The sequence below is a fragment of the Sarcophilus harrisii genome, chromosome 3 (genome assembly GCF_902635505.1).
Source record: "Sarcophilus harrisii chromosome 3, mSarHar1.11, whole genome shotgun sequence".
Taxonomy (NCBI): domain Eukaryota; kingdom Metazoa; phylum Chordata; class Mammalia; order Dasyuromorphia; family Dasyuridae; genus Sarcophilus; species Sarcophilus harrisii.
Genome location: NC_045428.1, coordinates 516,094,193 through 516,107,364, shown reverse-complemented (window position 1 = coordinate 516,107,364; position 13,172 = coordinate 516,094,193). Strand labels below are relative to the sequence as shown.

At 34.2% G+C, this 13,172-nt stretch overlaps 1 protein-coding gene across 4 annotated transcripts in view; it reads left to right on the top strand.

Moving 5' to 3' along the window:
* The window catches only part of GRM5 (glutamate metabotropic receptor 5), a 613,509-nt gene that overhangs the window by 587,433 nt on the left and 12,904 nt on the right, over window positions 1-13,172 (top strand). For 3 of the 4 annotated variants that reach the window (XM_031961904.1, XM_031961902.1, XM_031961903.1), the window contains one exon: window positions 8,195-8,290. The exons of the other annotated variant lie outside the window; for it this stretch is intronic. In XM_031961904.1, the coding sequence (XP_031817764.1) occupies window positions 8,195-8,290 (96 nt within the window). The remainder of the gene's footprint in view (window positions 1-8,194; window positions 8,291-13,172) is intronic. 4 annotated transcript variants of the gene reach the window in all.

Genomic DNA, 13,172 nt, shown 5'->3' with positions numbered 1-13,172 from the left:
CTTCTGACTATTCACCTGTAAAAAGGTGCTTTCTCATTCTCTTAGTGCAGACAAATTAGATTCCCTGTTAAATTTTCAAGAGTTTTTTTTTATAAATATTGGCTCAGGACATTCTTTCTTGAGCTATTTATTTATTAGTCTCATCCTTTTATCTCCAGCCTGACATTTCCTTTGGCACATTACTACAACTGTATGAAACCACTTTTCTGAGCTTTGAGATCATAGGATCTTCTGGAGCAAAGGGTCAATGATTTCACTTATTTATAAATGGAGCAGGGTTTTTTTGTTTTTAAAGAAACAGAAGTGGCTGGTAATCTTTGGTTCTTTGTACAGCTGAATTTAGTTAAATCCTCTCCCTGGTCCTTTCATTTGAAACTACTGCTGTGCAGACTGTCCTGAGTTTGACTAGAACTGGTCTCTGACTTAAAATTTGGGAAGGTCTAAGCCTTTGAAAGTTATGAGTGAATCACTGTTTCCATTGGCCTCTCCAACTCTACATTCTAATTGCTGTATGAATACTACCAATCTGATGCTGGGTTGTCTTCCCTTTAATATCATGCTGTAACCCACACACCAGTATTTGTGTTTTTAATCCTTTCTCTGATGGACAAAAGGACCTGTTGAACAGAGTTGAAAGGCCTGTGGAACTGTATTAACTGGCAGAAGGTAAATCATACTTCCAAGATCTTTGGGAGATTAGGAGGTGATTTGAAAAGGCAACTTCCTGGATTTCTTGGACAAAGAGATCTAACTCAGTTTCAATTGATTAAAGATGGACAGAAGCAGCTACACCCAAAGAAAGACCACTGGGAAATGAATGTAAACTGTTTGCATTTTGTTTTTTCTTCCTAGGTTATTTTTACCTTCTGAATACAATTCTCCCTGTGCAACAAGAGAACTGTTCAGTTCTGCACACATCTATTGTATCTAGGATATACTGTGACATATTTAACATGTATAGCTCTGCCTGCCATCTGGGGGAGGGGCTGGAGGGAGGAAGGGGAAAAATCGGAACAGAAGTGAGTGCAAGGGATAATGTTGTAAAAAATTACCCAGGCATGGGTTCTGTCAATAAAAAGTTATAATTATGAAAAAAAAAAGAAAAGGCAACTTCCTAGTTTACTACAGACCATTACAAAACAAAATTTACCTTATACATACAGTTATATAAATGTGTATATAAATATATATGCACATATATACATGTATGTATATACACATATCTATAAAATATATGTATATATGTGTATGTGTGCATAAACACACATATATACACATATATGCAGATATATACATTTTCAGCTTTTTATTCCCACTGCCTTGCCCAAGGTCTTGCACAAAGAATGTACTTAATAAGTGGGTATGCAATTATTGTCAAATATTACATTTAATCCTCAGGACAAACCTGTGACTTAGGTAGCATAGTCATGATCATGCTCATCTTATAGATTTTGGAATAAGACTGGATTTGAGCCCTGGCTTGACTATTTAATATGTGATCTCTCCATTTCTTCATATAAAGAAGGGATAATTACATATGATTTAGTGAAAATATATTTAGTCTGAGAACTTGAGCTCAAATTTCATCTCTGTTACTTAGCTACTTATATGATTAGGGACGTGATTCTTCATCTATAAAATGAAGTCATTATACTAGATGGTCTCTAAGATCCACCTCTGTATTTATCATACTGAAACTGCTTTTAAAAAAAAAAATTCAGAATACTTTATTTTTCTAATTACACGTAAAGACAGTTTTCAACATTCATTTTTATTGTAGTAATTTTATTTATTTTAATACACATTGCTTTATGAATCATTTTGAGAGAGAAAAATCAGAGCAAAAAGGAAAAAACATGGGAGTCAACATTCATTTATGTAAGATGTTGATTTCCAGATTTTTTTCTTCCCTTACTCTGTTACCTTCTGCCTCCCGACAGCAAGCAATCTGATATAGATTATATGTATAAATCATTTTAAACACATTTCAAGATTATACACATACTATTTTGTGGTTCAACTAAGATAAAGTAAATAAATCATTTTGTGATTCATATATTACTCTTTAAGTATGATTTAGTCAGAGGCTTATAGATTTAGTATTGGAAAGGATCGAAGACATCATCTCATTCAACCTGACTCATTTTAAGATGTGAAAATTAAGGGCTTGGTGAATTACCCCAAATCACATAGATTAAAAAAAAAAAGTCAGGCCTGGAATTCATCAAGGTCCTGTGATTCCAAATTCAGTATTATTTTCACCTGACCACATTCCCATCTTATTATTACCACTAAATTGTAATGGCCCAACTGTCTAAGCTTTCTCCAGATGAGGAAAACTTGGGGGAAAAACATGAATTTATACAAATCTCTCTATAAAATATAACTATTAAAACAACATAATTATTCATCTTTTTTAAAGTTACTACTTATGAGAGATTTCAGTGTTTAAAGAATATCTACTCACAATTTATGTAACTTACTGAGCTTCAATTATCAAACAATAGTTATTACTTTTTGTAAGAAACACAGTTTATGGGGCAGGTAGGTGGTACAGTGGATAAAACACCAGCTCTGAAGTCAGGAAGACCTGAGTTCAAATTTGGTCTCACACACTTAATACTTCCTGGCTGTGTAATCCTGGGCATGTCACTTAATCCCAAATGCCTCAGCAGAAAAAAAAAAAAAAAAAAAGTAAGAAACACAATTTATTGGGGTTTTTAATCTCTTGATACATATTTTATTATTCCAAATACATGCAAGGATAGTTTTCAACATTCATCTTTGCAAAACCTTGTGTTTCAATTTTTTCCCCTCTCTCTACCCCTCTCCTCTACCCAAGACAGCAAGTTATCTGACAATAGCTATTTCTAATATTTCATACCAGATTAAGAAAAAATAGTAAGCCTTCACTCACCCTGGATATTTTCTGAGTGCCTGAAGCCTTCTAGCTCATATGAACAGGTCCATCTAACACTACTCATTCTAAATCATATTTTAGACATTAAAAACTCTAAGGATGCTTTCTACTGCTATCAACATTAATATCCTGCTGTTAGTTCTAATTGCTCCTATAAAAAAAAAAAAAATCTTATCTTTGACTTTACTTTCTTGATCCAGGAACATGAAATCTCTGCATCTTCTTTGCCAGAAGGGAATTGTTTTTCCTGCAGATTCTCTCAGTTCCTTCATTCTTTTACTCATTAACAGCACAGAGTGTATATGCACATAGGAATGATAATAGTGGTGTGGAGTTTGCTGAAAGAAATACAATTGTTTACATCTTTAGCCTGACTCCTCTAGGATATAATCCTGATCAAATAAAGTTTTATAATCAAACACAAACTTAAATTATCATTCCCCCTCCTCTGTGATCATGATTTATGATAAATCACTTAAAATCTTATATTCAATTCCCATAGCAATGTTCCAAACAATTTTTCATTTTTTCTTTATGCTTACTTTTTAAGCATCCCCTTCATTTTTTTTCTGATTCAAAAAACACATATTAATCATCTACCAAGTGCGAGTCACAATAAAAGTAACTAGATATAAAAAGACAAAAATTTTAAATAATCCCTACCCTCAGAGAGCTTACTTGCTCCCAAATGTTTTCCAATATGATTGAACAAGTCAAAACAGTCTCACTGTGATTTTCAAATGGATAGAGAAATAACTCCCAGACAAAACAGCAAGTGTGTATACATTGGGAGCTGTAATCACAATCTTGCACATAGGTAGCCCAAGCCATGGGGTCATCTTCTCACTGGAAGCGGCAGTGGGATTCAGCAGCCTTTGGATCTGATCAGCTGTTTATAGATTGAAATGTGAGGAAAGAACTAAAAAAGGTTCCCCTAAAATTGCTTACCCAACCAGACTTGATTACCTCAGGTGGGTATCCCACCCTATAGCTAAAACACTAAAAAATATGCAAAAACTTGTTCAAGGCTAATTCTGCTAGAGAATCCAACCCTAATGACCATAGCAATTATTTGTGTCCAGCCTGTGGTAGAACATCTCAAGCTCCTCTTTGTCTAATCAGCCATAGTTGGACACACTCACTTGATTCTAACATAATAATATCATTTTGACCCTCTGTGAGAACCATGGACAACAACCAGATCCAACTGAACAGAGTACTATAAAATGCTATTTACTTCACAGGATCACCAAGAAGACAAATTGCTATATGAATATGAGTTCATATTGTTGTTTTGGACTAGAAGAATTATTTCACTGATAATAGTAATCCTCAATGATGAAAGTCCTTTTACCAATGTAGATCTCTGCCTGCATTATCATTGCTCTCATAGATTTCAGCAACATAGATTTAGTGCCTAAAAAGAGCTTAAGAATCATCTAGTCCAATTTTCTCATTTTCTAAAAGAAGACACCAGAAATGAAAGACATTGAAGTGCCTTGAAAAAATACTCACTCAGATCACATAAGTGACCTAGGTTTTTTGACTCCATTTTATCACTCTTAGTAAATAATGTAATTTGTATAGTTTTTAAGGTTTTCAAAGTCCTTTTCTTACAAGAAATTTGTGAGGCTGGTGATACATGATTCATTAACATATTAATCTTACAAGTTCTTCTGAATATCATGTGAGATCATAGGCACAAAAGTTTAGAGATAAGAGGTAGCTAAAAGTTTATCTGGTCCAACCCCCTTATTTTGTAGATGAAGAAACTGAGACCCAGAAGTGATTTGTTTATTTCAAATTATTCATTATTTCAGATAAGGAAATAGAGACTTGGCTGAAGTAATTTGCTCATGAATAAACAAGTCAGGGTTAAAACCCAAAATGAGTTTCCTCATTTTTTCATCCAGTATCTAGTATAATATACTATGCACTGCTATGTCATCATTGTTACCATCATTAGCACCAACATTCTTATATTAGTAGTAATAATAATAATGACATAATAATACATATATTACAATGATAAAATTACAATAGCAATCACAAATGAACATGTCTCACTATGGAGGTATTTACTGAACTATCACATAACACAATACATCTCACTTTAGCTATTATTGGAACGTATATTTTCAGTGAGTGTTTGAGCAGGACAACCCCTTAGAGAAAATTGTGAAGTGGACAAAGATCTTTGGTTTTCTCAGCTTGCCCTTTCTAAGACCCTATCCTCCAAAATGGCCTTCCCATCTTTAAATATTCCAGCCCTTTGTGCTATCCTGTCTTGCTCTGTTCTCCTTTCCCATTTTTCACACCTGAAAAAAATTTATTTCTTCAAAGGAATCTGTTCTTAAATTGTAAAATATTAGTTGAAGTCAATATGATCCCTCTTTTGGGGATTTTCATTTTAAATCTTAGTCCTCCTTATAAAAGGAAAGGCATAGTCTCAACCAAAAGGTAATGGAACATGTAAATAAGGTAGCAAATTGAAGGGGATTCCTGGATATTTAAATCACATTCCCTAAACAAGAATTGGTCTCCAACTATGGCTATGAAAAAATAATGTGTGATCCCCATAGGCAGATTGTCCACTAACATCATGCAGAATATGTTCTATAAGCTACTCAATCCTGTCATAAATTATCACAGATGTACAGAATGGAAAATGCATATAAAATCTAACTAAATTCAAGTCAGCAAATATTTATTGAGGAACTATTATGCACAAGGCACTCTGAAAAATGTGGAGAATACAAAAATAAAATATCTATCCATGCCCTTAAGAAGCTTACATTCCACATTTTTTTAGTTTTACAGAACATTTTATGTGGGAAACGGGATTTAGAATCAATGAATATGGGTGTGAATCTGAAATTTGCCACTTACTACCTATTGGACAAATCACTTAGATTGTCTGGGTCTCAGTTTCTTCATTTACAAAATAAGGGGATTGGACCAGATAAACTTTTAGCTCCCTCTTATCTCTAAACTTTTGTGCCTATGATCTCACTTGATATTCAGAAGAACTTGCAAGATTTATATATAGCACAGATATTATTATTCCCATTTTATAGATGCAGAAGCCCAAAATCTTTCTTGTGTAATAGCAGGCCCTAAATTCAAGTCCAGGTCTTCTGAATCCCAATCCAGGGTTTCTACCACATTTACATAACTGGTTATATTCTCCATGGATATTTCAATGATAATGGAATTATTGTTTGTATAATAACTCATTGTCTTTGGAGTAGGTGCTTTGGAGAATAACAACAAAGTAAATCCACCCCCTTTGGAGGAAAATTACTCTGCTCTTTCACTGTATTTAAAACTATAAATAATCAACTAATAGTCTAATCTTTCCTCCAGGTAAATCAAAGTCAAAAATTCATGAGCACAGAAAACAACTTGCAGCTATTTCCTTGAACAGTGAGAATGGATGAATGGAAACTGGATTATCTAAATATACAACCAATATTAGTTAGCTATTACTGATTCATAGTCAGCCAAACTATAGCTTATCTGAAGACACAAATGAGTTTTTCAATCAAACTTTACTGGATCCCTAACCTTGTTTTGCATATAAGAGATAAAGGAAAGGTCCCATAATAAAAGAACTTCTTGCTTCATTAGAAACTCACATTGCGTTGGAGACCCACATTAGCTCCATTTCCATTTGAAGGCATCTTGAAAGCTTGAAAGCTAGGATTCAGAAAATCTAGATTCCAATACTGTCTCTGCCTCTTTCTTATACTTGATCCTGTGGATTTTACTTAAGCACTTGAGATCTTGTTGGCCTCATGTATAAAGTAGCAAAAATAATACTTTTTGTCTCCCTGAAGGTAGAAAATTGGACCAGATAATCACTTGAGGTAAGGAATTGGACCAGGCAGTCGCTTCCAACTCTGAGAGAAGGAAAATGACTTGCTCATGGTCTCAGCCAGATCACAGCTCTACGTGATCTTAAGTAAGTCACTTCATTTCTGTGAAATGAAATAAATAAAGCCACTAAATCATCATTCAGGTCTGCCTATTGAGTTAGTTTTAAAATCTAATGTTTTTGGGGGGATTTATTTTTCTTTGTTAAATATTTCCCAATTATACTTTAATAAATTTAAGTTCCTGATTACATTTTAATGCCAATCCCCTCTGAGAGAGTTATAATCTGCATGAGGCTCATGGCTGGCATGTTTGACCCTTCTGATGTAGTGAATATTGTACCAGGGTTAAAGTTGTGAAAACCTTGGTTCAAATCCTTTTTCTGTTTCAAAAAGGTTTCTCTCAATATCAATAGGAGGTGCCACAAAAATAAAATCAATAGGAAAGAATCTCCATACCAGTGAAACATCTCTGATGTTCATTGTGACCACATCTAAAAAATTTAAATGACAGCCTTCAAACCTGTCTGTATTGAGTCTGATATGCCTTCAAAAGCTAACATGATCACTGCTATAACAATTTTTTTAATGTTTTAGATTGTCTTAGAAATGACATCCTTGCAGTAATGAACTGAACCAACTATGCCCAGCGAAAGAAGTCTGAGAGATGACTAAGAACCATTACATTGAATTCCCAATCCCAATATTTTTGCCCACCTGCATTTTTGATTTCCTTCACAGGCTAATTGTACAATATTTCAGAATCTGATTCTTTTTGTACAGCAAACAACAACAACAAAAAAAAAAAAAAACTGACATCCTTAATATCTTCTAAGGATCTTTATAAAGTATTTTTATATGGAAAGACCTACAATATAGTTTGGATATTTCTAAACTACCAGCTAAGTTTCAGGTGCATGAAGGTTTGGGCAGGGAACTATCTTAAACCTCATTGTGTTCCAAGTGCCCAATATAATACCCCATACAAGGCAGTAGACCAAGAAATGTGGATTAATGATTTTTTTTTGTTTTTGGTAATTAGTGAGAGATACTGAAATTAGATTTATTTAATTAGGTTTTAACCAAATAGAAATAATATAAATTACAGGGTCTATCAAAAAACAAATAATCAAGATACGATGCCTTCAAGTACTTAATAAATATTTACATAATATAAAAAGATATCTGAGAGTGATAGAATGAGAAGAGAACTGAGCTGAGCTTTCCTGCTGTGTTCTAGGACTGTGGACTTTTACATGGGATAATTGGGGCCTTTAGAAAGCCTTGATTCTGGGCCCTCTTCCAAGTATCCCTCTTCACATTGGCTCTTCCACTACACAGTCGCCCAGCACACAATTACCTCTTTCTCTTTGCTCCTGTCGTTGTCATGATTCATTAGGTACAAAGGCAGGAGACTGGCCCAGAACAAGTCGGAAATAGAGTGTTTCACCCCCAAAGAAAGTATGGGGAATGGTGGGCGAGCAACCATGAGCAGGTAAGCAAACAGTAAGTGACCGAGGCAGTGTGGAATGTCTGTGAGCAAGAGGAGCCAGTGGGCTGGGCCCAAGCCCAGATCCTCAGTCTGTACTAACTGTGCTTCCCATCCAGTATGTCTAGCATCTTCAGGCACCATTGATTCTTTATGTCTGTTTGGTTCACAAAGCCTCTCGGGGCCATATTCATTTTAATTCATAAAAACTTCTTGTGCAAGGTGCTGTTCTTATCCAGAGTAGTGTGCTTTGCATGCTTAAGTGTGACCCCCAGGGGTATGACCTAAGAGATGCCCTGCATTGGAGATTGGAAATAGGAAGAGATTTCTGGGATTTCATATCCCACCCAAGTTGACCCCTGTGTAGACTAATACAATAGCCAATGATTAATAGCCTCCAAGCCAGTCTGCCTGAGTCTGATGCTCCATGACCATTGCTATTGCAAGCCAATGAGTAGGTAGGGATGAAGATGTGTTCCCAGGACTAAAATGAGATGAGCTAGCCTTCCTCTGATTCCTGTGGATTTGCAGCTCCTTTCCTTTCTGTGTGTTTTGTCTAGTGTACCTGTCACTGAGCTGCGCATGTGTCTTGGTAATGGTTCATCCACTACCTGGAGTCTTCCCAGGAATTGTACCTTCTTGAACATGGATGTGTTGCATGAGTTTAAAAATTGCTAACTTGCACGGATGTATGTTTTCAAAAAGGAGTTATTGGGGGAAAAACTTCTACAAGAATATCTAAGTCAGCATTCTGGGAATTTGTGAGAAGAAGCAGGAACTGACTACTAATACAGTCAACAGCCTTGGGTTCTAAACCATTTCCCAATTGTGTTTTGATGTAGAAATATAGAAATGGAGAAGTACATTCCTGGTTATGGCATGAACTTAGCACATATTAGAGTAGACCCATTGGTTGACTTTTATAATAATGCATGTATATACATATATATAGACATACATACACACAGTTACACTTTTTTTTTCTTTTCTGTTAAGTCATGAGGAAATCTGTGTTTAGAAAAATCTTCCAAAAATAATACCATGTAGCTTTTCATGCTGGTTTTTGAGTTTGTTTTAATTTGGTAGGTTCTTTCAAGTTTGAGAACCATTTTCTCATATTCTATACTGTATGTAATTCTCCATAATCTCCTGGATGTTTGAGATCACTTTTACTCAAGAGTAGCTCCTATAGAGGAGTCATTCCTATAGTTTTCTTTCATGCTAAAGCAAGTAGTCTTAACCATTTTGTCATAGACTCCTTATGATCAAGCCCATGGACCCCATCTCAAGATAATGTTTTTAAATGCATAAAGTAAAATATATAGGAACACAAAGAAAAAATTAGATTGAAGTAGTTTTCAAAATATTTTACAAATTCATCATTAAAACAAATTAGAAATACTAGTGCTAGATATCAATGGCAATAGATGCTATTTCCTAGTAACCCTCTACATACAAATTATCCATAAATGTACATGAAACGGACTGAAGAGATAAGCACTTTTCATATGTGTCAAAACTTTGTAATAATAAAGCTTGAAGCAGTTCTTACCCATTACATCCAAGGACTTCATACTGCTTTCTGTTTATACTACTCTTGGTTCCAAGTAAGAAATATAGAAAAGTTTAAGAACCACAACATCAGGCAAAATGTGCAATAGAAAACTTGAGAATCCAATTAAAAGGAATAAAAACTGCCATGAAAGGAAGGATTGAGAAATCAAATTGTATTAGAAATTCTGGATTTTCTCAATAAATAAAAGTGAAAGCTGAACTTTAAGTTGATAATAAGAAGTCAAAGTAGTACAAAAACCAAAACAAACAGTTCAATATCTATCAAAAATGTACTACAAGTGCTTAAGAAGAAGTGAAACCAGAAGGGAGGGAGAAAATCCAAAGAAAGAGAATGAGGACACTATCTGGACATCTCTTTGGCTACAGGAACATAAAACAATTAAAACACAAGCTGGTTCAAGTGTGGAACAGATAGTTGTGCATCTTTAATATAATGAACTACAAAATAATCAAGAGAGGTGACTGAAATTAATTTTTCTCAACACCGGAAAGTGGCAGAGCTGGTAAGAGCCATACATTTCACTCATTTGTTTTAACATAACCCATGAATCCAAAATAATCATACCACATTCACACTTTATATCAGTAAAAATCCTATGAAGACAAGGATATATATATAATACATACAAAAAGACATAGAATGAGAATTTACCGTGGAGCAAAAATAAAGTGTCAAAGTTCTTCAATTGTATAAATAAACCATAAGGTCAAAACTGGGTTAAGGTCTTTAAGATAATCAATAAAGGCAGAACAAATTTAATTATCTTATTCAATAATCACCAAATTGATAATGATGTATTCTTTATACAATTGAGGCATTTTGGCATATTCAGATTGTAGAAAATTTAGTTCTTATCACACATTAGATGCTAGATAAATGTTTGTTCCATTTCCTTCACCTAATAGCACATACCTCACAGAGTTGTGAGGATCAAATGAGCTAATATTTATAAAGCACTTAACATAGTACTTTCACTTGGTAGGTGCTTAATAAATTATTGCCTTCCCCTTCTATAAATATTGGTACATAATAAATATTTGTTAAATGAATTATGTCTAGCTATAGTATTCCCATTAATCATATAACATTATTCTTTGCTTTTAGTGTAGTAATAGGTGCATCTGTATCTCAGAATGCTAGAATTAATGGATGATAGCTCATCCCCTGAAATGACTAAAGGCAATGCATTTTCCCTGTTCACACAGAAACTTTTTTACTGTTTTATGATCTTTATGAATAGCTTATGCAAAGTTTACTAGGTGCTGATCTCCCAACCTCTTCATGAGGCTAGAAGGACAAATATTATCACTATTTTACTGAAAATGAGAAGGGAGAGAGTTAACGAATAACAGAGGCAAGATACGGACACAGGGCAAGTCTTTTGAATCTACAGAGCACTAAAACACTGCATCATTCAGAGGTGCAGAAAATATTTTGGGATTCCAGAGCTGGAGTAATCTTCATGATAAAGAGTTTGCTGGGACATGTTTTTAAAAGCAGCTTGGAGTGCAGCCTGGAGAAGAATATTTGTAAAGTAATATGTTGGGTGCTTAGAGTAAGAATAAAAAATGATACATAACCCCATTCTTAAAGAGCTTAATTTTCTCCTGGAAGACAACTGTGCAAAGGGATGATAGAGGGAATCTTGTTCATCATCAATTCACACAATACTGAACCTGAATTCTATAATATGAATACAAATGTGACATGCAATAGAATGATATGAATTATTTAATAAGTAATTAAGGCTAATAGATTGATAATAGAGAATGAATTATTTGTATGTATTGCTATCCAAATGGCCTCAAGGTTAGATCATTTCTAGTGTTCTAATGTAACAACTCTTCACATTGTCAAGTGGGTGCCTAGAGATGGGTTCCCAGAGGTGGCTAACTCTTTGTCTCATATAAGTCTAAGAAGTAATCCTGAAGAATTAGGGTGTAATATCATTTTGTATTATCATTCAGGAACCATTACACCCCCCCCCCAAAAAAAACTGGTATACTTAGTCCATATCAATTATCCAATGAGAATTAATAAGCTTTTTAGTGGTACCATTTACTAACATGGTATAATAAGAATATTTAGTATGCAATATTCTCCCAATAATCTGGCGGACAGTCTTCCACAAGAAGATAGAGAGTACATGAAAATATGAATTCAAGCTTAAAAAGTCTATGTGGAAAAAAGGTTCTAGTTGAATAAAAGTCCTTTTTTCTCTGCTTTTAAACCTCATTAAGTCTTCCTAAACTGGGTGTGCTGTATACTGTGCTACAAGTATCAAGGCCCTTGTAAAACATGAAGTTTTACTTCTGCCTGCCTCAAATGGGACAAAAATCTCTGAACCTCTTTCTCTTCTTCCTATCTAGTTGGTTCTCTTTCAGCTCCTAGCTGAATGAACTGTTACCAGTCTTGTCTCATTGACATGTCAATGAAGAGGGATCTGCATTCAATCTTTCATACCACATTCCCTGCCCTCTTATATGGACCTAAAAATATTGCATTCTTAAAGTACTCCCAGGGTGGCTGATGAAATGTTTCTATTAGAATCTGAATTTCTGATATAAACTATACAAAGCTATAGTTTATTTTTTCAACTGTCCCCAAAACATTTCATCATATGACTTTATCCTTCCCAACTTGATTAAGTAAGCTACTTATACCTAATTACTATCCCTGATTGATTGAATCCCTAAAGGTTGCTATGATCTGTTCATGCCTAATTTAGAGATTTGACTGATTGTATAACTCAATCAAAATAGCATTCTTTCCTATTAAAGATATCAGAGCATAGAATATCTTGTTAGTTACATTAATTGTGGCTGAGGATACAAAATATTTGATATCTGTCTTATAAAAAACTGTCATTAGAAATTATCTGAATGAAAAACTAAACACACCCCTTTGTAATATCCAGAAGTATGTGTATTTTATATAGGAAAATAAAATAATATATAGCCCTTACTCTTAAAGAATTTATTTTACTCCTGGAGGACAAATTATGGAAAGGGATGATGAAGGGAATGTGTTCACCATCAATTCATATAATATTAAGTCTGGATTCTATAATATGAACAAGAAGGTGACAAATTATGCAATAAAATTATATAAAGTATTTAATAAGTAATTAAGGCTAACAGATTAATAATAGTAAATGAATTATTTAAATGTATTGCTGTCTAAATTATCTAAAAGTTAGATCAGTGTTCTAATGCAGCACCTCCTCTTTGTCACATGGGTGCCTAGAGGTGGGTTCCCAGAGGGTGTCTGACTGTCTATCTCTTATAAGTCTAAGAAGTAACCTGGAAGGAT